Below are 21,741 nucleotides of genomic sequence, written 5' to 3' on the forward strand. Positions count from 1 at the left end.
CATGACAGATTCTTCATAAATAAAATGAGGCAGTTGGACCCAAATCCCTTAGATCGGCACTTTTCACACTATCTGTGGTGAAGGACCTGGGTTATTGTTATTGTTTGTTCTTAATTTTCAATCCATCACAAACCATACTTTGGTCAGATATAATAAAATTACTACAAGAATGGAATTTTAAATGCATTCAAAATATAAGCCAAAGTTTCTTATTAGATTCAACAGGTATGAAATATGTCTTTGAAACGGCTGTGAACATTTGTAAGTGCTTATTCTTAATTTCTGAACTTATGGCCAGTGAGTGGGGAGCCCCCCTTTGAGCATCACGGCCCTAGAGCTCATCTCGCTCTGCATGCCCCTCTCCTGTCCTTGACATGCTTGGCAGCAATTGGGGTTTCACCAAGCTCCTTCTTTCTTTAATGAAGAAATTGACACTCTGAAAAGTAATAAACCTTGCTCACGGTCAATGTAGTTATCACAGGCAGAGACAAAACTGAGCCCCTAGTCCCTCTTATAAACTAAGGTCGTCCCACTTGTACCAAAGAGTTCCTCTCGTAATTCAGTTGGAAGAGGTTTTATGGTGGGTTCACCAAAGTGCGCCTTGAGGAGATGTCTTCTTCACTGCTGCCCTGATCTGTCACTGGGAGGAAACATAAGGGCTTCTTCATACATAGCATGGAATGATAATGCCCTTTCCAGCCACGGCCCGTGGTTGGGAGCCCATAACCATCAGCCATTACTTACCAGATGATGTGATCGTGACTAGGTCCGTTTTTTGGCTAAGAGAGCTTGCTCTGTCTGGATTGATCAAACCAGTGGCCACATTTTCCTTGCGTGTGTAGAGTGCGCCCTCCACCTCTCACAACACGTTCCTGCAGAGGGCACCTAAGACTGACCCTTTGAGAATGGGTGTCCAACTATTTCAACAGCTGCCTGCCAGCCCCCGGGAATCATAACCTCATAATTTTTCTTAGAACCAAGAATATGCCTGCAAGCTAGTTTCAAGCTTACGTTTCCTTGACAGTGGGCTGTAAAACCCTGAACATCTGATGATTCTACTGTCAAGTTCAACAAGTATGTGTGAATGTCTGCCATGTTCTAGGCACTGACTGGGCAGTTTACGTGTATTAGCTCTGTTCCTCACAGTCTATTAGCAATTGTGCCCTCCGTTTTTTCAGATGGGGAAACTGAGCCCTGGAGAAGTTAAGCAAGTTGCTCTTGGTTAATAGATGAAAGAAATTTGGAGAGCCTTTTAGCAAAGGATCATAAAATGTAAGCTTTGTTTCTTTTCTTTTCCTCTCTAGGATACCATCAGAATGGAGTCATCAAAAACCAGTTTGTGCCACATCCCCACGCTCCTGGAAACCAGAGGTCAAATCAGAAAAGCCTGTACACCTCCATGGCCCGCCCGCCCTTGCCACGACAACAGTCCACTGGCTCAGACCGAGTGTCACAGACACCGGAGAGCTTGGATTTCCTCAAGGTCCCAGACCAGGGTGCTGCAGGGTAAGATTCCCACCCCTCACGGGTGAAGCCAGTGATCTCCATCTCCATCAGTCACTCCAAGGTTCACGGATTTCCCTGGGCTGTCTATGCATGATTCTGAAACCCAGTTTTCCACCCACATGTTGTAATCCAAGACCGAAGGCCATAAGGCCTTTGGTTGGCATTTCTAAAAGTACAGTCAAGTTGATAGCATACAGCTTGTTCTCCAGAGAGGGCTTATCTTCGGAGCTTCAGGAGAGAGGTCCCCTTCGGCACTGAGATTCGATTACTCGGTGACCTTTTTTGCTCTTGGGCATGTTTGAGAAATAATGGCGTTTTTGATTTATGTCTGTACCTGCAGTTACATGAATACAATAGCTCAAAGAGTCATTAGAAACATTGAGAATAACATCCCAGCATTCTATGAGATATAGACATTTGTTTATATGTCTATATATAAACATGAATATAAAACTTAAAGGCTTTAAAATGAGAGACTTTCTGAAGAGAAACTGAAGAAATGAAGAGTAGTAAAAAGAAACCCGGGCTTTTTAGCTGGAGGAAGCGAGGATACTTGGAACTCTATAGATATTCAAAGAATTATCAGCATGGAAGGGGGATTAGTTGTGTCTTGTACAGTCACCAGGCATACAGCTGGGGCCAGAGTCAAGACAAGTGAGTGAACTTTGCCAGGAGGTACATTTTGTCACCAATAAACAAAACTTTCTAGGAGCCCAGAAATGAACTGCCCTAGGATGCGAGGAGCACCTTGTCCCAGGAAATATACAGGCATGGGGTGGATGGAAATCACTAGGCAGGAATACTACAGTGAAATATTACAGTTGTTAAATGCTAGGGAAGGATGATAGTCCTATTTCAGCCTCTATTACTTGTCAAATATTAGACCTGCTGCTTGTCTTCTCTGAGCCTCATTTTTCTCATCTGTACACTGATGCAATACGACTAAACTTGCAGGCTGGTTGGGAGGACTAGAAATTATACATAAAATACCTACCGTGGTACTGGGCATGTAGGAGGCTACTCAGTCAACTGCAACTTGATGACGAAGATGGTGGTGATAGTGACGAAAGTGGTGCTGAGACAACGAACTGAACTAGTGACCTTTAAGGAATGTTCCAACTCTGCATGATTCTCAGTGTTGGAGTAGTTCTTCCTGCTGAACCCGATAATGGGCCTGCTCCAGCCCATGCTTTGCTTCCTTCATGCCTTCCTCTGTTTTCCATTTTCTCTATGTCTCTAGAATGATGAACTAGTTTCAGATGCGATCAGGAGATTTGTGTACAAAATAGAGCGGTGCTGGGAGGAAAACAACAGCTCCTTCCTCTGGGTGGGCAGCCACCCGGTCTCCTCCAGGCCCCAATATGAGACGTTTTTCCTTCTTTGTCATCTTTCTTCTAAAGACCACAAAGCGCTTGGGAACTTGACCACGTTCTCTCTTGGTGTTCCTTTTCCCCTGGCAAGTCTTAACTTTGTCTGGGCTACAGATATGGAAGCACCTTAGCTTTATACAGCTAGTCATCAGTAGAGTGGCTGCCACCCTTTATTAGATCTCTCTTGCTCTCTCCGCCCCCTCCCCCCACTCTTGTGTAAGTAGCTGTATCCCCAGTTCTAATGATCATGGTTTACCTGATTGGCTTGGTCGAAGCTAAAGCAGTAGTTCTCAAAGTTGAATGTATACCGGAGTCCCCAGAGAACTTACTGGCCCACTTTCAGAGTTTGTGATTCAGTAGGTCTGGGGCGGGACCCAAGAATTTACATTTCTTACAAGTTCTCAGATGCTGCTGCCGATCCAGGGACTGCATTTTGAAAACCACTGTTCTACAGTCTGACGGATAAAGCCAAGGAAGGGTCTGTGTAAAGGTGAATTGAAAGGGTAATGTTAAAGCAACAGGATTTTTACTCCGTAACCCAGACCTACACTATTCAGATGGATGGACATCACTAAAATACTCAAACAACCCTTCCTGGGCCCGGTTGGATGTCCCAAAGTAGACAGGGGATTAAAAGCAATCAACAAAATACACCAAATCTCTTAGCTCTGTCTGTTAGCTTCCTACTTGCTTTGGTTTTGGCAAGCAAAATCATCTTTCCAGCCTGCATTGCGAGTTACAGACTTGCACACCAGCCAGCTGGGAGCATCTGTCAGCCAAAAGCAGGCAATTTAGGAACACTGTGTCTTAACCGAGGCTGCTCCCTTCCAGCCCTCAGCTCTGTAGTTCCCTGTTTAAATCTTATCACACTCCTTGCCACCTCCAGGCCTACAGATCAGGCATACATGATGCTATGTTGGCGATGGCTGTGAGGCTGGAAGCAGAGGGTACCTCCACAGCCGCCTCCCAGGCAGTACGGTTTTCCCCTCCATTGTGTAAAACTCATGATCTCATTACGCACGCGGAGGGCGGTAGCTACAAGAATCTCCGCCAGTCTCCTCATTGTGCACTTAAAGTTATTGTGGTGCAAACATTCCTTAAGAAATTGTACTCTGGTCAAAGGGCCAAGCTTTTTCTTAGTATTCATATTCTAAAACACATAAAAATGAAAATGAAAACAATTTCTAATGTTGCCAGGGACCTTAGACATGTATTTCAAAAGCCTCATGGTTACCTGCATTTAACAGCTCCTCTGTGCCAAGGAAACATGAGTTGCATTTTTCCACAGAAGGTTGTTGGAGCCAGCAGCGAGCTTTGGGATCCCAAGCTTGTACCTTTCCATAAACACGAAAAATTCCTATACATTATACATCACAGTTCCAAACAGTGATCTTGAATTTGCCAATCCAGACAAACAAGATTGCCACAGTCTTTCTCTGGGGTTTGTCTTTCCTTTCCTTTCCCCATCCCCGATGCACTTTTCTTTATAGACATATTTATCATAAGCAGTCATTTCTTTTGGATCGTGTAATGTGGATAAAATCGAATGGTGTAATTAGCACCTCAAGTTAATTCAGGAAAATCTTTGTCAGTTTATTTTAGGTTCAGTCAAGTTTTTCTTGGAGAGAGCATGAAGTCTTCACTAAATTATTTACCATCCCAACTGGATTCTTTACCCTTGCCTTGCCACGTGTTTGAAATGGTAGCTATTCTTGCTGTGGTAGTCGTTACCGTCATCCAAGAAAACAGAGACGTAGAGGGATCATTATCTCGCATTCCCTTAGCATGCCTTTTGAAAAGTCTGGTTCGGCTTAAAGATCTTTTGTGATTCTCAGGGAAAGAGAACAGGTTAAGCAAGAATCAAATAAGCAGTTCATCATTGGCCTTTGTCCTGACTTCATAGGAACACTTGATGTGCCTGTCAAGTGTGCTTTATATTTCCCCTCCTACCAGCACGACATACATAATTTACCTCGACTCCATTGCTGGAAGTATTAAAACCCAGACTGGAAATGTCTTTTCTGTTGGCCTTTTCAATCCTGTGGTCTATTTCATGGGAGGACAACTTTAGGAAATTTCGAGATACTCCAGAGATTAATCGAACTAGAGTTTGGAGAAACAAGAAAAAATTGAAAGTGCTCAGTGGTAGGGCTTCTGGCCATGCCACAAAGGCGGGATCGATAGAAAAATGTAAATGCTGCCTGTGTGTCTCTTGACAAGATTCTCCTAATGGAGTCATATTTTCAAGGGGCTTAAAATTTCCAACAAGTGTCCAATAGCAATATTTCTCAACCCCTAATCTGCAGGAGCAGGAGCCGTATCCTGGCCCAGGCAGACACGAAGCTTAGGAATTCCTGGCATCCAGTCCCACATTTCCAGTAATGTTTATAGATTCAACCTTTTGGAACAGAGCATATTTTAAAGAGCCAATGAAACAAAATGCCATTATTTTCCTTCTTAGAATTTCAAGGCATAAATTTCACATCTGCAGAACAAAGAAGTGATATCTGAAAGCTTAATTCCAGCTGACCTTGGTATGGACCAGGTACGCCCGCTGCCCCAGAAGTGTGGGGGCTGCAGAGAAGTTTACAAAAGGTGGCCTGACGTGTGCAGTAGCATACAATTCCTGGTTGCAGAGACTGGGAGTGAATCCCAGGCCATGTGTTTGTTCCTTCCTTGATTCATTCATCGACTATTTACTGGGCCACACGCCTTCTCTGTGCCACATGCTGGCACATGGGTCACTTCACTAATTACCAGCTGTGCTGCCTCACGTTTGTCACTTCATCTTTCTACACCTTAGTGTCCTTACTGTATAATAGGGCTAATCACTAAAATTTTAAAGCCCACACCTCAGGATTTCTTGAAGTTTAAATAAGGGCTTTGTAAACTGTAAGACACTATGCAACTTGAAAGTTTATTTGTGTTTGTTTTATTATTGTTATTCATGTGCTTTGGTCTTTCAGGGAAATATTAATATTCTACCAGGATTGAAAAGTGGGTGTCCCGTGGCCCAGTGGCTTTCCTGTCACGCACTGCAATCTCTGACGTGCATAGCTCTGGACTCCGTGAGGGTCTAAGCTTGAGGCATTGCTGGCTTTAACAGGGGTACGGGCAGTCTGTGGAAGCCAAGACAAGGGGACCAGTCAGGGAGACACCTTCCCCCACAGCACATACACTGTGTCACACACATGTAAACGCTATGCTGCTCTCCGTGGGCACAGAGCAACAGCAGAACAGAGAGTTGTGTGGTAATACTGCAAGAGACATTAGCTGCATTTGGACGATGTAAGTAAAGTCCCAAACTCCTTCTGCTGCTGTACTATTCTGGTCTTTGTCTAGTTAAACAGCCTTTGCTCCAGTCACCGGAACAACTCATCCCTTAGAAAGTAGCGGGCATTCCCAGGAGAGAGCGAACAAACAAACCCTCACTTTAGAGTGTTTTGTTGTCATTGATGTCATTTGGGGTTTTGTTTTCTTGTGGGCTTTTGGCATCTTGTGAGGTGGGGCAGCTGTCCACGAGGGTCCAAATGTCGGCCGGCAGCCGGAGGTCTCAGGGCAAAGGCACCACTTGGTCTCCCCCACCATGAAAAGAGGATTTCTCCAGCAGTGCAGGTTTTCACAAAGCAACACAGATGTAATGTGCTTCATCACTCAGGAAACTGTGGTGTGGGTTATAATGTGTTTGCATTCGAGGTCTAATGCCCTAGTCATAAAAAGACCTGTATAAAAGCAAATTACTGTAGCTCAGCTCCTTTTTGTAATTGTTTCCTTAATGGGGAATAGACACAATGAAGACGTCAGTGTGTACAAATTACCCCGAAATCGTGGGTCAAGTAGTAATAGGAAAGCGACATTACGTGGTGCCACAGTTCCATAGAATGAAACACTGGATTTGCTCAATGAGGTGGAGTTTTATAACTACATGCTAATGTATATAAAGTGAACTTTTGTTATTGACATGACAACAGGAAAAATAATTGTGTTGTTGTGAGTCTGAAATTCTTGCTCCAACTCCCATTATCCCAATGAAATCATGGCTTTTATAACACAATTTTCTATCATGTCAGGTGTATTAGGAATGCAAATATAAAATCCCAGAGGTACCAAAATTATCTAACTCCTGCATATCCATTACAAAACAATCGAGGCTGTGTTGCTTTTTGTCACTTCTGGAGTTATCACGAGGGTTGCGTGGGGACAGTGGCGTGCTGGTGAACAGCTGGCTCTCGGGGGTTAAAAAGCTTGAGCTGTAGTACTCACCAGTTTTTACTCTCACTACGGCCGATTTCATGCTGCCAGCGTGACCACCACTGGTCTCAGAGTTAGCAAGACATGCACAGCCATACACCGTTACGCAGGTTGCCACCCTATGTAAGCGACCGATATTAATAACTTCAAGAGCATCCATAGAAGTAAAATGTAGTAAAATAATTAGGAAGGGTTGAGTTATGAGTATTTACTGCCTTTGCTTTTAATATAATTAATTCAATTGTAAGTGTGTTTGATTTAATCTTTAACAATGACTGTTGAACCGACCCACAAAATTCCTGAAAGCGTGACCACTTGCTCATCATGTGCTGGACTGAGCCAGTTTCAGCTCCCTAGGTGCAAAGATGTTGTTTGCTGTGTGAGAAAGACTGAATCCCTTCTTGACTGCATTGACCGGTTGGCTCGTGGCTGTGTATGGAGGCCTCCGGGCACCTAAAAAGACCTCATTAATCACATGCTGTCAGCTTGTAGAAAGCCGTTCTCTCTCCTCATTATTGATTACACAGGATCGCCACCTAGTGATGCAAAGGAGATTGTCTGGGTTTAGGGCGAGCCCGTCTGACTTAGAGCCTGGAAAATGGCTGTTCTCGCCGACTGTTTTCTCTGGTGGTTTCCAGGTCCACGATATGGTGAAACATAGAAATAGTGACTACTTCCTGGGCACAGACTACCTGTGTTCTGTGGCACATCTGACAGTAGAGATTTTGTTGTGAGCACTCTGTAAAGCTCTCTTACAATTAGAAAAAAGACCTGGGCCATCACCTGAATCCCCATTTATTAACAGACGAAGACACTGATGCCTCAGAGGTCCATTGATGCCCCCACATCGTGTGCCAGCCGGTGGCAAAGCTGGGCCTCAAATCCAGTGCACTGACTCATAAGCCAGTGTCTCTTCTGCTGCAGACTGTCACTCCAGCAGAAAGGTCAGATTGAGGCCACAGGGCGTTCCTGGGCCTAGTGAGCACACACAGGTGAGGCCTCACCCCCGCGGAGCTTACTGTCCTAATAGGGAGTCAGCCAATAGTGACACAAGTCCCTGTACCATTACACTGATCCCCTGCTCCGAGCAGGCGTGGGCTACCAGAGAATGTGATTAGCAGCACAGGTTGGAGGGTGGGGACAGGCCAGGGGAGCATTGCCAGACCAAGGGACCAGAAAAGTCAGTGTGGCTGGAGCTCTGGGAGCCTTATGCATATGCCATCATGCCAGCCAATGATGAAACCAGCAGGAATTCCCAGGACCCTGCATTCATCATTTCACAGGAATGTTGTAAGGTTAAAATGAAGCAACCTCTGTGAAAATGCCTAGCACATGGCCTTGCCCAGAGCAGGCAGAGAACCAGGCGAGGTTACCCGTATTTCATACAGGTACAGGCAGGGGTTCCCAGATGACATCCATGTGTGGACACTCACAAGGAGAGTGGAGGCCTGCTCAGGTGTGAGAATGAGGCAGGAAGGACTGGCCAGTGAACAGGAGGGCTTTGCTATAACTGGCTCTCTTTGGGAAGGTGCTGCCTTAACTGGAGCTGTTATACCCCTCCCTGGTCACAGAGAACATTTAAACTGGAAAGAGCCAGACATGGTGATCTCAGCGTTGCTCACACATACCTTTTCCCAATGCAAAATGCAGAGCTATTTCCGCCTCCACATCCATTTCCCATCAAAGACAGTCGGCCAGTCCACACTCATCCCCAGCAACACCACCACCTCAAAGCTGCCTGGACTCTCCTTCCTCCCAACTGTGGAGCGCTTCGAACCCCATTCAGCCAACTGATAAATGTCCGAGTGACTTTACATTGCCCGCATGGTAGCCGTTTTCCAGGTCCAGGGATAATCAAACTGACTGTTGCCCTGGGTTTACCCAGGAACCCAAATTCCCCAGTAATCCCTGAGGTTTTCCTTTGATTGGTTTCACTTTGCCTTTTCTGAGGAAGTAGCCTCTGATGCCTTGGGGTCAAACACCACACAATGGCTGTTCACACAGGTTTCTCAGCAGCCCTCCCCACCTCCATCTTCCCCTCTCTGCCCGGTTACCCGGACACCCAGTGGCTGCTTGCCTACAGCCTGGCCAAGGTCACTCGGTAGCAGCAATGTACTGCAAAGCCCCAAAATTTACTTGTTGAGATTTTTAAAAATCAAAGTACAATTCCACAGTTTTTGGTATAGTCACAGAGTGGTGCAGCCATCCTCATAATCTAATTGTGGACCGTTTTCATCATCCCAGAAAGAAACCTTCCCATTGGCTGTCATCCCTCCAACCCCCAACCCCAGCCCTAGGCAACCACACTAATTTACTTTCTATCGATATAGATTAGCCTTTTCTGGACGTTTCATATAAATAGAATCGTCCTTTTGTTAAATTTACTCCTAAGTATTATATTCTTTTTTATGTCTTGTAAATGGAATTGTTTTCTCAGTTTCGTTTTTGGATTGTTCATTGCTAATACATAGAGATAGAACTGATTTTTACATGTTGATCTTGTATTCTATAATCTTGCTGAACTTGTTTTTAATTCTAATAGTCTTTTAAGGTGTTCCTTAGGATTTTCTACGTGCAAATCATCTCCTCTACAAATAGAGGTATTTTCACTTCTTTTCCAATCTGTGTGCCTTTTATTCTTCTTGACGGATTGCTCTGGCTAGAGCTTCCAGTGCAATATTAAACAAAAGTGGCGAGAGCTGACATCCTGTTTTGTTCCTGATCTTAGGGGAGAGCAGTGTCTTTCACCAGCAAACATGATGTGAGCGAGGAGTGTATGGACAGGGGGTCCTGACTCCCACCGGGCCTCAGGGACTTCCATGAAGCAAGGTGGGAAGGTGCCGGTGTGGCCTGTGGCAAGACGTGAGGCTGAGGGCGAGCGGGAGTCACGCCAGGCAGGGACTTTGTGGGCCCCATGAAGGGTCTGGGTGCAGTTCCCAAGAGCAGAAGGACTTTCAGTAGGGGAGTGAGGTGAACAAATAAACGCCGAGCTGGGGTGGTGTTCAGGGGCCCAGAAAGGAAGCACCAGCAGGGAAGACATGGAGAGGGTTGGAACTGACAGGGCGTGGTCAACCGGAGGGCAGAGGCACCTGGAGGAGCGACTCCTGGGATGGCTGCAGGGAGGACATGCCTTCCTTTCAGGGGTCATCTGTCTTTATCTCCACGGAGAGGGCCCCCTTCCTCAGGGGACTGCACCTAAATGCCAATACTCTTGGGCTCCAGATACCTCATCAACTTGCACTAATGGTGGAAGGTTTTCCCCCCCTGGGTATAAGAGGCTAACTCTCCATCTATGAGTACTTAGTGAGTGTGTGTATCTGTACACGTGTGTGTGTGCGCGCGCGCACGCCTAAGTGCCCTCCCAACCCTCCCTGGATCTACCAGTCCGGACGCTCTCCTCCTTCCCAGTGTGTTCTAATGTGCACTCCACCCTCCAGCCCATTCCCTGTTGCTGGGAAATCAGCTGACTGCTGGTATTCAGGCTAATGGCTCTTATTAACCAAATGCTGACATCCCTAATCTATAGGTTGCTTAATTAAAAGCTTGCTTGCCCAGCCAGCTTTCAGGGAAGCGAGCATTTCTCCAGCAGGGATTGGGGATTTCCAATAGACAGGGAGGAAAAGACGTCGCGCTAACGATCTATAAGACTTGGTGGGGGTGGGGTGGTGCAGACGGGGGTTGACCTGAGAAGAGTGGAGCCTGAGTAACCTGGGGGCTTGCTCCCTCCCACACAGGAAGCTCCAGGCAGCACCCAAAGAACCCCACCTCTGCCAGGAACAGTCCTGCCACCCAGCTGACAGCCAGTGCCCTCCTTCCCCCGCCACCTCTCATGATCCGAATCACTTATCAGCATCCAATTAGCATTTGCTATCACAGGACCTCAGCAAAGACAGTGGGGCTCTGGCCTCCTGAGAGCACAACTCAAAGCCAGGTGTGCTTTTTCCTTCCAGAACTCAGGGCCATGGGGAGACCTTCCCCTTGCCTCTTTTCTCCCACAGGTGTTAGGTGTTAACAGACCTGCCCAGACCTAACAGCCAGCTCCATGTTGAATTCAGCCCAACCCCTCTTAGAAGAAATCTGAAGCATATGTTTCTTTGCAAGCAGATGAATGTAGGCTTTCCTTTGGGTTGTCCTTAAGCAACGTGGGGGGTGGGGGGACGTGGGGAGGGAGAATGTTTTCTATATTTCCATTTCCTTTTATTTTATGAAGATACTTAATAAATAGTTGTTTCAGATCTCTTTAAAAATCTCCCTAAATAGGAGCAAGCTATAGTTCTGTGCCTTTGAGACAATGTATGAATGGTGACTGGAGGCCAGATAGTGTGTAGAAAGAATACATTTAAAGCTAGAACACCTGGATTAGGGTTCCAGGGCTGGAGATACTTTGGATGATCACCACCAGGGGAGGAGGTGCTCCGGGCCTCCTAAGGGTAAAGGCCAGGGGGGTTGCTAAACCGCCTGCAGTGCGTAGCTGAGCCCCCACAACGAAGAAGGATGTGGTCAAAATATTGGTAGTGCTGGGTCAGCTCACAGACAAGAACATTCATTCACAGAAGCATTTTTTTGTAATGAAACTGGAATCGTCCCAAATGACCTTTAACAGTGGACTGGGTAAGTAAATCATGACACAGCCATGCAGTGGAATAGTATAAAGCAATGAAGGTGAATAACTACAATTCCATGCATCAACAGGGTACATCTCAAAAATGGAGCGAGTGGTAGAATATGAATCCTTTTGCAGTTAAAACAGGCAAACTGCGTGTATCATTTAGGGAGACTTGTGTGTGTGGTGAAACTACAAAGAAACGCAGAATTGTTCATTGAGGGTGTAGTTCATTCTGGGAGGGATTACAGCTGAGGAGAGGCACCTGCGGGCTTCTAGGGCACCACCAAAAGTTCCTCTAAAGTTGGGGGAGGGGGTAGGTTCATGACTATTTGTTTTACTTTCATTTAGGTGTATAAATATGCTTTATAAACTTTTGTACGAATATGTGTGTTTTCCACAATATGCTGAGGACACAATAATAGCAGCTAACGGTTATTTAGAGCTAATTATGTACTTTGGCACTGACCTTGTCGGGGAGGGTATTTTGGTCTCAGAGGAAGTTGAGGGAGTGACATATGCTTCTAAGGATGGAGCTGGATTTGAACTTGAGCAGGCCAAACCACCCATGGTCCAAACCACCACACAGTGCTCTGCCACCTCCTGTCGGGTGCCATCTCCCACCTGCCTCCTCTCTCTCCACAGGGTCCGAAGACAAACGACCAGCCGGCCTCCCCCAGCAGGGGGCAGACCCAAGCCCCAGCCCAAGCCTAAGCCTCAGGTGCCACAGTGCAAGGCTCTGTATGCCTACGATGCTCAGGACACAGACGAACTCAGCTTCAATGCCAATGACATTATCGATATTATCAAAGAAGGTAAGTACAAGGCTGGCTGGCCGGCTGGCTGGGTTGGGGCAGCTTCCCAGAGAGCATGCAGACATATGGTTGTAAAACCTAGTTTAACCATGAAGGGAATTTATGGGCTCCTCTACCGGAAACTTGCAGAAGTAGCCCAGATTTCAGGCGCAGTTTGATCAAGACGCCACTTTCATTTTTGTAATGCTTCTTTCAGCTCTGCCCTCTTTGTAGCTGCCCTCTCCTTTCTCAGGCTACTTTTCCTCCTGGTAGCAAAATGGCTGCATCAGTTCCAGACTAACAAATCAAACCACATCTGAAATCTGAATCTCTGAGACTTCTCTTAGCCATTGGATAGAAGTCTTAGGTTTCACTTGGTTTGGACCACATTGGTCATGCACCCATCCCTGACCCAAGCTCTGTAGTAGCAAGACAAAGGCTATACCACCCGTTGTGGGTTAGACCTGGCAGGGACCGCCCTGGGAAACAGGAGTTAGGTCTGTCCCACCCAAACTTCACGGCCTCCTCATAATGAAAGGGATGGAATGGAGGCTGGGAAAGCAACCTATAACACTCATTATAAAAGTGACCTGTGGGCTTGGCTGAATGCTTTATTCATTTGGTAGGGAAGATAAGTTAGCGTATTATATATAATAAAACATTAGGGCTTATGGAAACAAAAAACAAGGGTAAGTCCTGACTTAAGGTGTTATTAATAGAAAAGGCACAATGAAGCAAATGGCATTTGTGGTGAGGGATGGGGAGAGAGACAGGCAGAGAGAGAAGACATGAAGGCTAGAAAGAGCAGCTCGTTTTAGAGAAAAGAGGCAACACTCAACTACAGTGCAGAATTCCCAAGGAGGTGAAGTGGGAGATGAGACGAAGCTAGGAGTGGCCTGGTCACAGAGGGCCCTGAAGTCAGGCTCAAGAGAACTTGTAAGGACAGTGCAGAGTGGTCCAAGGTTTAGCAGCAGAGCAAGGACAACCTGGGTGAACAGTGGTCCTTGGCACGTTTGGCTTTCAGGAAGAGGTGACCAAGGACAGTTCTAGGAATTGTGCTTTTAACAGGTGTCTCATCACATGGGCTCACTCTGCCGAGAATTCCAGGTCCCTGGAACAACATCCCTCTAAATGGCCTCTGGGTGTTACTGTTATCTTTTTTAACCATCCAGTTTTCCACAGTTTTTAATAGTCATTTAGTATCTCCCTTCAGAAGTACCGGGGTAAAAATAAGTGTTGAAATAGTAAAGACAAACAGGATTTTTGTGTTTTGTTCAGCAAAAATATTGGAAATGACCTAATATCCAGTAATAGGAATTGCTTAAATAAGTTTTGATATATCTGTCCAGTGAACTTTGATGCAAAAAACTTTTCATTAAAGGTAATGATACAAAAGTATAGTATATTTATTGAAATGGAAAAAATGTTCCTGGGAAAAAGGAAAAAACTTAGTCTATGTACAAAATATAGATTATAAACTATAGCCTCATTTTTGTAAAAACATAAAATGCATATGGCTATATGCATGTATGTATATACATATGTATGTTATAGAAAATGTTAAAATGGTCTCCTTAAGTGTCAAATTTTAAGTATTACTCTCTTCATTTCTTAATATTTTCACATTTTTGTATTAAAACATGTATTAAAAAATAAAATAACATGTATTAAAGAAATAACATGTATTAAAAAAATAAAAATAACATGTATTGGGTAAAATTAAAACAATTATATATATATATATATGTGTGTAAAATGCAGAGTCCTAGAAGTTATCAAAACATGTTATAAATTATCACTGTAATTTAAAGTGTAGTGTGAGTGCAAGAATAAATACATAGACAAATGGGAAAGAATAGAATCCAGAAACAAACCCATCTGTATATAGCTATTTATTATATGATAAATTGTGGCATTTGAAATCAGGGGAAAGTATAGACAATTACTTTTTATTTTGAAAATAAAATAAAATTAGATATCTACCTCATACACAACATAAATATTAGACGAATTAAAGATCTAAAAATATGTAACTAAATTCTAACAGTGTTAGCAGGAAGCCTAGAATGTTATATTAATCTTTGGTTAGGAAAAGCCTTCCTATGGATGACATCAAGCCCCCAAACCATACAGGATTTAACCTCATAAGAAGGCTAAATTAGAACCTTCTGTGGTGAATAGCACCGGGAGCAAGGTTAAATTATAGAAAACAGACGAGGAAAAAACGTTTTATGCACATAAATAGCTCCTCTACATGAATAATAAAACAGAGAATCCAGTCCCGAAGTGGACAAGGGCTGCTGAGGCAACGCATAGCTGAGTGTCCCCATCATTAGTGAATGCAAAGCAAAACATTTCACCTGCGACACCAGCAAAGATTAAAATATGATATAGCCACATTCCTTTATCCAAATGAGTTTCAGAAATCAGAGATAGGAGCTTTTAGGAAGTTAATAGTGATGTGTATGTATATATCATATATAAATAAGACCTCTTGAAGGTTCCAGGGCAACAGCCTAGATCAAAGTCAATATTTCTCCAGTGAAACATGAGCATTCACACTCCGTGGAAAGTGGCAGCATAAATAAACTCATGTCAGTTCGGGTCAAGTTCTCCCATCAAATGAGTTACAGAAAACTTTTGATTTTCAGAACATTCTGGGTTTTGTCATTTGCAAATAAAGTGTGCACTATAATATCTTTGGTCAGTCAGGGAAATAGTTACCTTCTTTCACTTTTTCCTGCTGGAATAGACTTCTGGGGAGGAAATTTAACAGTATTTATCACAATATTTAAATTCCCATGTCAAAACAGTTACTTTGGGTTTATATTTAATCCCTTCCACCAAGATAAATCTCAAATAAATCAATACTGAAATGTATAAAATAAACATAAAAGTCCTAGAAGTATGGGAGAGGTTTTTTTTTTTAAATAACATCAATGTGGGAAAGGATTTCTAAATGTGATATAAAACCAAGAAGCTGGAAAATAAGAGATTCTTTGATTCAACTACTTAAGTATTAAGATATCGTAAAGAGTTAATAAAAATAGGAGGGCTATTTGCAACTCATATGACAAGGACCAACAACTGATAGAAAAATAGGTAAATGATATGAACAGGGGAATAGCTCATATATGCAGCTATAGAAGAAAATATGAAAGCTGTCTATATACTGATATGAAATGATCTTTAGTATGTATTATTGTGGTTTAAAAATGTAGAACATGCAATATGCACAGTACGCTATCATTTGTATACAAAGGGGGTCATTTTTAGAAATACTTGCCTTTATATACATGAAATAGCCCTAGAAGAAAGTATGAGAAATAGGTAACTTTGCTTGCCCTCAAAGAAGGGATCTGGGTGGCTATTTCCACTGGTTAGCCTTTCGTACTTTTGAAAGTACATTTGAAAATATTTACCTACTACAAAAAATAAACTATATTTTTCTTATAAAGGATAATAGAAGGTTCATATTCTTTGACCCAGGAACCTCTCCTATAGAACTACTTGCACATGGGCATAAAGATACGTGTATATATGTATGCGCATTTATTGCATTAATAGTGAAAAATGGGGAATACATGTCCTTCAGTAAGGGACTGGCTGTATAAATTTTGGTATACAGTGCGGCTGTTTAAAAAATGAGATACAGACGTGGAAAGGTTATATCTGTTAAGTACTGAAAAGCAAGATGCAGAATAGTAAGACAGAATGGCCCATTTCTGTTTAAAGTGTGTGTGTGTGTGTGTGTGTGTGTGTGTGTGTGTGTGTGTGTGAGACTGCGTGTGTGTGGGTGTTTATGATCACAGAAGAAGGTCGGGAAGAATATGTACCAAATACTTATTAGTGTTGCAGGACTGGGATTAAGGTGGGAAGTGAGGATTATGAAGCGTTGCAGACTAGGCTCTCCCAGCAGCCCTCTGAGGGGGAGTTAGGAGTGTGAAAGGTGCAGTGGGGGAGTAGCCCTGTGAAAGAAACGGGGCGGAAGCACCATTGGGAGCCATCAGACCACAGCACAACCGGACAGTCTGCCAGCCCAGCAGCTGCGCCTGAGCCACGGCTGCCCGTTGAGGAGGCCGGAATGCATAGGCCCTGGCTCAGCATTAGCCGCAGCTGCCCTGGGAATGGCAGGCAGTCTCATCTCACTCATCTCATTTCAGGGCTGGGCAGCCCTGAAAAGCTTAACAGTGGGAGGCTGTCAGCAACATCTCACACGTGGGCAGCAGGTTCTTCCCTGTGTGTCTGCTGTGGGGGAGGGGTTACTTTTTACCACAAACCTTTTTATGTAAAATAGAAGGAAATAAAGGACTGGGGTGGAGCCAAATCACCCTTGCCGGTGGGAAGCACCATGGGCACTGGGTGTTTGGTCCCGGGCAGAACAGCTTTGCCCCCGTTCACGGGCACCATCTCTGTCTCCCTGCAGATCCTTCCGGCTGGTGGACGGGCCGACTACGAGGCAAGCAGGGCCTGTTCCCCAACAACTACGTGACCAAGATTTGAGGTGCACAAAGACTCTGAAACACAGGGCGAAGGAACTCCAGGCTCGGACAGGGGAGGGGACATTTGGAAGCTCTCCTTCTGATCCATAGCCAGCAATTGCTTCTTCACGGCCTGGAGTTATTCTGGCATGTTCCCCATGGAGGACATTGAAAAGCTGGGTTGGGGAAAGAGAGTGTCACTCCATAAATGATCCTAAAAGGTAGCCTCTTCGTAGGAACCCAGGAGGGCAAAACAACCATCCACTAAGATTTATTTATTCTATTTAAACCTGGTGAGCGGACAGGTGAGGTCCACTCAGACCTTGTTGGCTCTATCAAAACAGTACCCCGCTCGCTCACCAGGCCCAGGGAAAGGCTGGAGCCAGCCGCTGACAAGTGCCTTTACTTGAAGAGCACATTTCTTTCATCCCTCTTTTCCTTACCTGACACATTCCTCTCTGCCACCTCCCTCAGGGAGGACCCGCTCTCTGCAGGCTGGGCTTGGCGTGAGTGGGCACTTCCTGTGCAAATGCCAAGGTCCGGCATGGCCTGCTGAGCCCACGGCTGCAGAAGGGCGCTGGTTTACACTTGCCGGGACCATGAGGCTGCCGGGCTGAGCGGGGGCGGGGACTGGGGCTGGGGCTGGGGCTGGGGCTGGGCTGTCGGCCCTGCTTCCTCTGGGTCTTCAGTTGGAATGTGGCTGGCCCATGTTGGTTTTGTTTCATGCTGTACCTATTACTAGAAAGGCCTCTTTTTCTCAAGCTGTACATTTATAAAAACAGATCATATACTGTATATATAAAAATCTTGAGAGGTAGAAACATGTATGAATGTACTAAGTAGTATTCCACTGTACTTATTCGTAAGGTAGGTTTTATTACAAAACTCGCACCAGGTACTTACAAATGTGCACTACTCATTTTCAACTATAGAATCAGTGTTACTGCTTTCTAGCTCAGTCCCCGCAAACCCTTCCCAACCCTTTCCCTACAGGTAATTTTCCTCTGATCCCCTCTATGTCCCTCCCCCTACCTCCTAAATAAATAAAGGAATCCCTGAACCACCTTGTTCTTTCTTGACATTTGTTATGGGTTGAATTTTGTCACCCCACAAAAAGATCTGTTGAACTCCTAACCCCCAGTACCTCTGATTATGGCTTTATGTGGAAATAGGGTCTTTACAGAGGTAATCAAGTTCAAATGAAGCCATCAGGGTGTGCCCTAATCCAGTATATCTGGTGTGCTGATAAAAAAAGGAAATCTGGGCACAGATTGACTCGCAGAAGGGAAGACGACGTGGAGTCGCCATGTACAAGCCACAGAGAGGGGTCTGGAATAGATTCTCCCTCAGCCTCAGAAGGAGCCAACCCTGCCGAGACCTGGATCCCTCACTCCCAGCCTCCACAACTGTAAGACAATCAATTTCTGTTGTTAAACCACCCATTTGGTCGTACTTTGTTAAGGCAGCCCTAGCAAACCTGTGCAATGTTTATTACAGTAATAATGAAAAGTTGGGGAAAATATAATGTGCATCAATAAGGGAAAGATTATAGGGGAGACTCACTTCTCTACCTCTCCTCCCAGCTGCCATGGCCATTCTTAAACTAATGGGAAAGTAAGGTTTGACCAGCACACACCTTTTTGTTATTTCAATCCCCAAGTCTATGGGAAAAAAATTATCAGGGGTTACATATAAGGGAAAAAAATGTATGTTTGGAGCAAAGTAAACCATTTAATCCTATGTTTTATCAAGAACAGGAAGCAAACTTTATTCAGTAGCAATAACAAATAGAGGAAAAGAAAGCCATAATGAGATGACATGAGGAAAGGAGATTACCTCCTTTGACTATTTTACTACTGACACTAATCGTCTATATTTTACAAAGGACTTTTCACATCCTAGACTCACCGAACGTGGGAGGAAGGTAGCAGAACCAGAATTCCAACTGGAAGCGTTGTGGACTCACTCCCACAGCCCCTGCCCAGGCGGCCTTCTCACGGGCAGGAGGGCCAAATCCCCTTGTGTTCGCATCTACCCCTGGCTGGCTAGGAGAAGCTTATGTTTTTCCTGAAAAATCAGTCTGGATTCAGCACAGATTCTTTGAAAAAGGACTAGGTTGGGGATAAATCTTAATTCAAGCTTCGGAGGAACCAAGGTGAGCTTGATGATCAATGGAAAGAATCACAATGTGTGAAATTCCTTAAATAAAAATTAATTGGCTTTTAATAATTTTCCCTAATGTTAAACATGGGAGGGAGGGAGGGAGGGAAAGAAGGAGGAAGGAATCCCCACTGGGCATGGGGAAATCAGCCCTGGCTGCTTTTAGTTATTGGTATTTTAAACTTGTGTGTGACTGAGACCTCTCAGGCTCTAGGTGACCAAACAGGAACTGGGTTAAACATCCCCACAAGCCGCAGGAAGAACCCTCATCCACGAGGATCCCAGAGCAAGCCCCAGTCCCTGCCCCACGTGCCTTGTCCAGTGCCAGGCTCAAGGAGGTAGGTGCTCGACAACTGTTGCTTGATTGAACAGGTAGGTGAATTTGTGTTTACAGGTGAAGAAAACTTCAAGTCATTACTCTAGGTTTCCTCTAATCCCTGGATCTTGCCAGACCTGCGTTTTTGTTCACTCTTCAGTTAAACGGACATGTGATTAGTTCGAGAGTCACTTAACCTAGAACATAAAGAGGATCAAGGGGCCTTCCCTGACTTCTAGAATGTGCCGTCCTGTTTGGGATAAGGGGTGTGCATGTGCACATACACCATACATGTAGCAGCAGCAGAAAATGCAGTGTAAAGGTCTGACAGATCCCTTCAACCAAAGGTTTAAAGTAACGAAGAACCAATGAGCAGGCTTGAATGTGGGCACGAGGACAGACGTGTTTGAACTAGACCAGCCGTTCTTGAACCCTTTGGCCTCAGAACGCCTTTACATGCCTCAGTATTATTGAGAGTTCTGCTTTTGCCGGTTCTAGCTATCAGTATTTACCATATCAGAAATTCAAACAGAAAATTTTAAAACACGGACACATTCCACTAACTGCCAGAGTGATGCCATCATATGTAAACTCTGGGAGATTTGACCATACCCTACTGACAGAAAGAGTGAAAAAGAAGCAAACATCCTAGTATAATGAAAATAGTTTTGACCTCATGGACTTCTTGAAAGAGTCTCAAGGACCCTCAGGGTCCCCAGACCACATTTTGAGGACCTCCAGAGGGGGTAAGTGCTAATAATCAAGAGGGAGTGCAGCAGGGGGAGCAACCGGCCTGAAAACATGCAAAAGGGCCGTTGCTCCCACCATGCTCAGGGAAGCAAGACTGGCGCCCATAGAGGGCAATGGGTGGCCTTTTTATGAGCTTGCTCCCCCAACAGGGGTACAAACATCCCAACATGTGGACCCAGTCCATTTGATCAAACGTGAATCACCACCATTACCAAGTCCAGCGCCACAAAGGCTGGAGGGTTGGGGAGTACAGTTTCCTTTTCAAAAGGCCATTCCCTGCAAAGTGCACACACCATGTCCACACACATTCTACGAGCCAGACTTAGTCATGTGGCCTCAACTGCAAGGAGGCCCCGGGGGCTGGGAGTCTCCTGCTGGAGTCTCCGCATGGAGAGCATCTTGTCCAGGTCGCCCGGGAGAGAGCTTCCTCCTCCTTCAGCCCCTGGCTCCTTCCAGGCAGAGGTGCTCACAAGAACAAGTGTCAGACAGCATGGCTGTGCATCTCCACCGGCTTCCACACAGCAGGGATTCCACATAACCCAAATCCTTTCCCTTTTTGACTCCTAAACTCCCCAGACCTCCGGAGTGGAGCTGGGGAGATGAATGCTGGCCCTGCCTCTAACTGCTACTTCTTTTACACGTGGTTTTCTGGGAAGTGTTGCTGGTGGGTGGGGATGGAGTCTGGATTCGGGAGTACAGAACACACGGAGCATCTTTGGTGGAGAGCCTCTATGTTCCTGGCAAACCTTACTCTTATGGTCTAAAGGGTAGGAGCCATCCTGCAGTGTTGCCCCCATTCCCTCCTTGTTTTGTGTCTCTCCCAGCGCCTAGATGGTCTTTACAATTCCTCCTGAATTTAGAAACTCTTACTCCTACCAGCTAATCCTGTCGCCTTTCCCTCCTCCTGTACTGCCTCCTCTGACAAGTAGAGCCTAGTCTATAATCTCCACTTTGCAAATGAGAAGGCTCAGTACCGTTCACTACTTTGCCCAAGGTCACACAGCTCTTAAGTAGAGGAGCCATCATTTGAACCTGATCTGACCCCCGAGCCCCATACTGTTAATCTTTGTCTTCAACAAATATTAGGGAGTTTGATAGTCAATCTAATTGTCAACCTTTAAACTTCTTGTATCTTTCTCTCAAAGATAAAAAACATAAAAAGCTCACAAATAGGACTCAACTGCTCTAAATCTGTAACTCCTTTTGAAGGGCAAGAGCTGTGTTTAACATTTATCTTCAAATGCCCAGAGTTCATCTCTTTCCAAGACCATCAACTGCCTTAAAATAATAGCCACTAATATTCAAGCACCTCCAGATATTGTGCTAACTAACAGCTTGACATACTTTAGTACAACACTCTGAGGTAGACACTCTAATCTCCATCTTACAGACACACGTCACACAGCCCCTAAGTAGAAACAACCCAGTATCAGGCTCTGTGCTCTTCAGATACTGTGGTTACATCATCTCATTTTCTAATTTCAGTGTTTTTATGATATTATGACTTCTA

At 44.8% G+C, this 21,741-nt stretch overlaps 1 protein-coding gene across 1 annotated transcript in view; it reads left to right on the forward strand.

Moving 5' to 3' along the window:
• MYO1E (myosin IE) overlaps positions 1-18,443 on the forward strand; it is a 185,830-nt gene extending 167,387 nt beyond the window's left edge. The window contains exons 26-28 of the mRNA XM_033108656.1: positions 1,305-1,506; positions 12,376-12,545; positions 16,951-18,443. Coding sequence (XP_032964547.1) covers positions 1,305-1,506; positions 12,376-12,545; positions 16,951-17,027 — 449 coding nt within the window. The 3' untranslated portion in view covers positions 17,028-18,443. The remainder of the gene's footprint in view (positions 1-1,304; positions 1,507-12,375; positions 12,546-16,950) is intronic.
• Positions 18,444-21,741: the final 3,298 nt, after the last annotated feature.

This window comes from Rhinolophus ferrumequinum, chromosome 6 (genome assembly GCF_004115265.2).
Source record: "Rhinolophus ferrumequinum isolate MPI-CBG mRhiFer1 chromosome 6, mRhiFer1_v1.p, whole genome shotgun sequence".
In the NCBI taxonomy this organism is placed as follows: Eukaryota; Metazoa; Chordata; class Mammalia; order Chiroptera; family Rhinolophidae; genus Rhinolophus; species Rhinolophus ferrumequinum.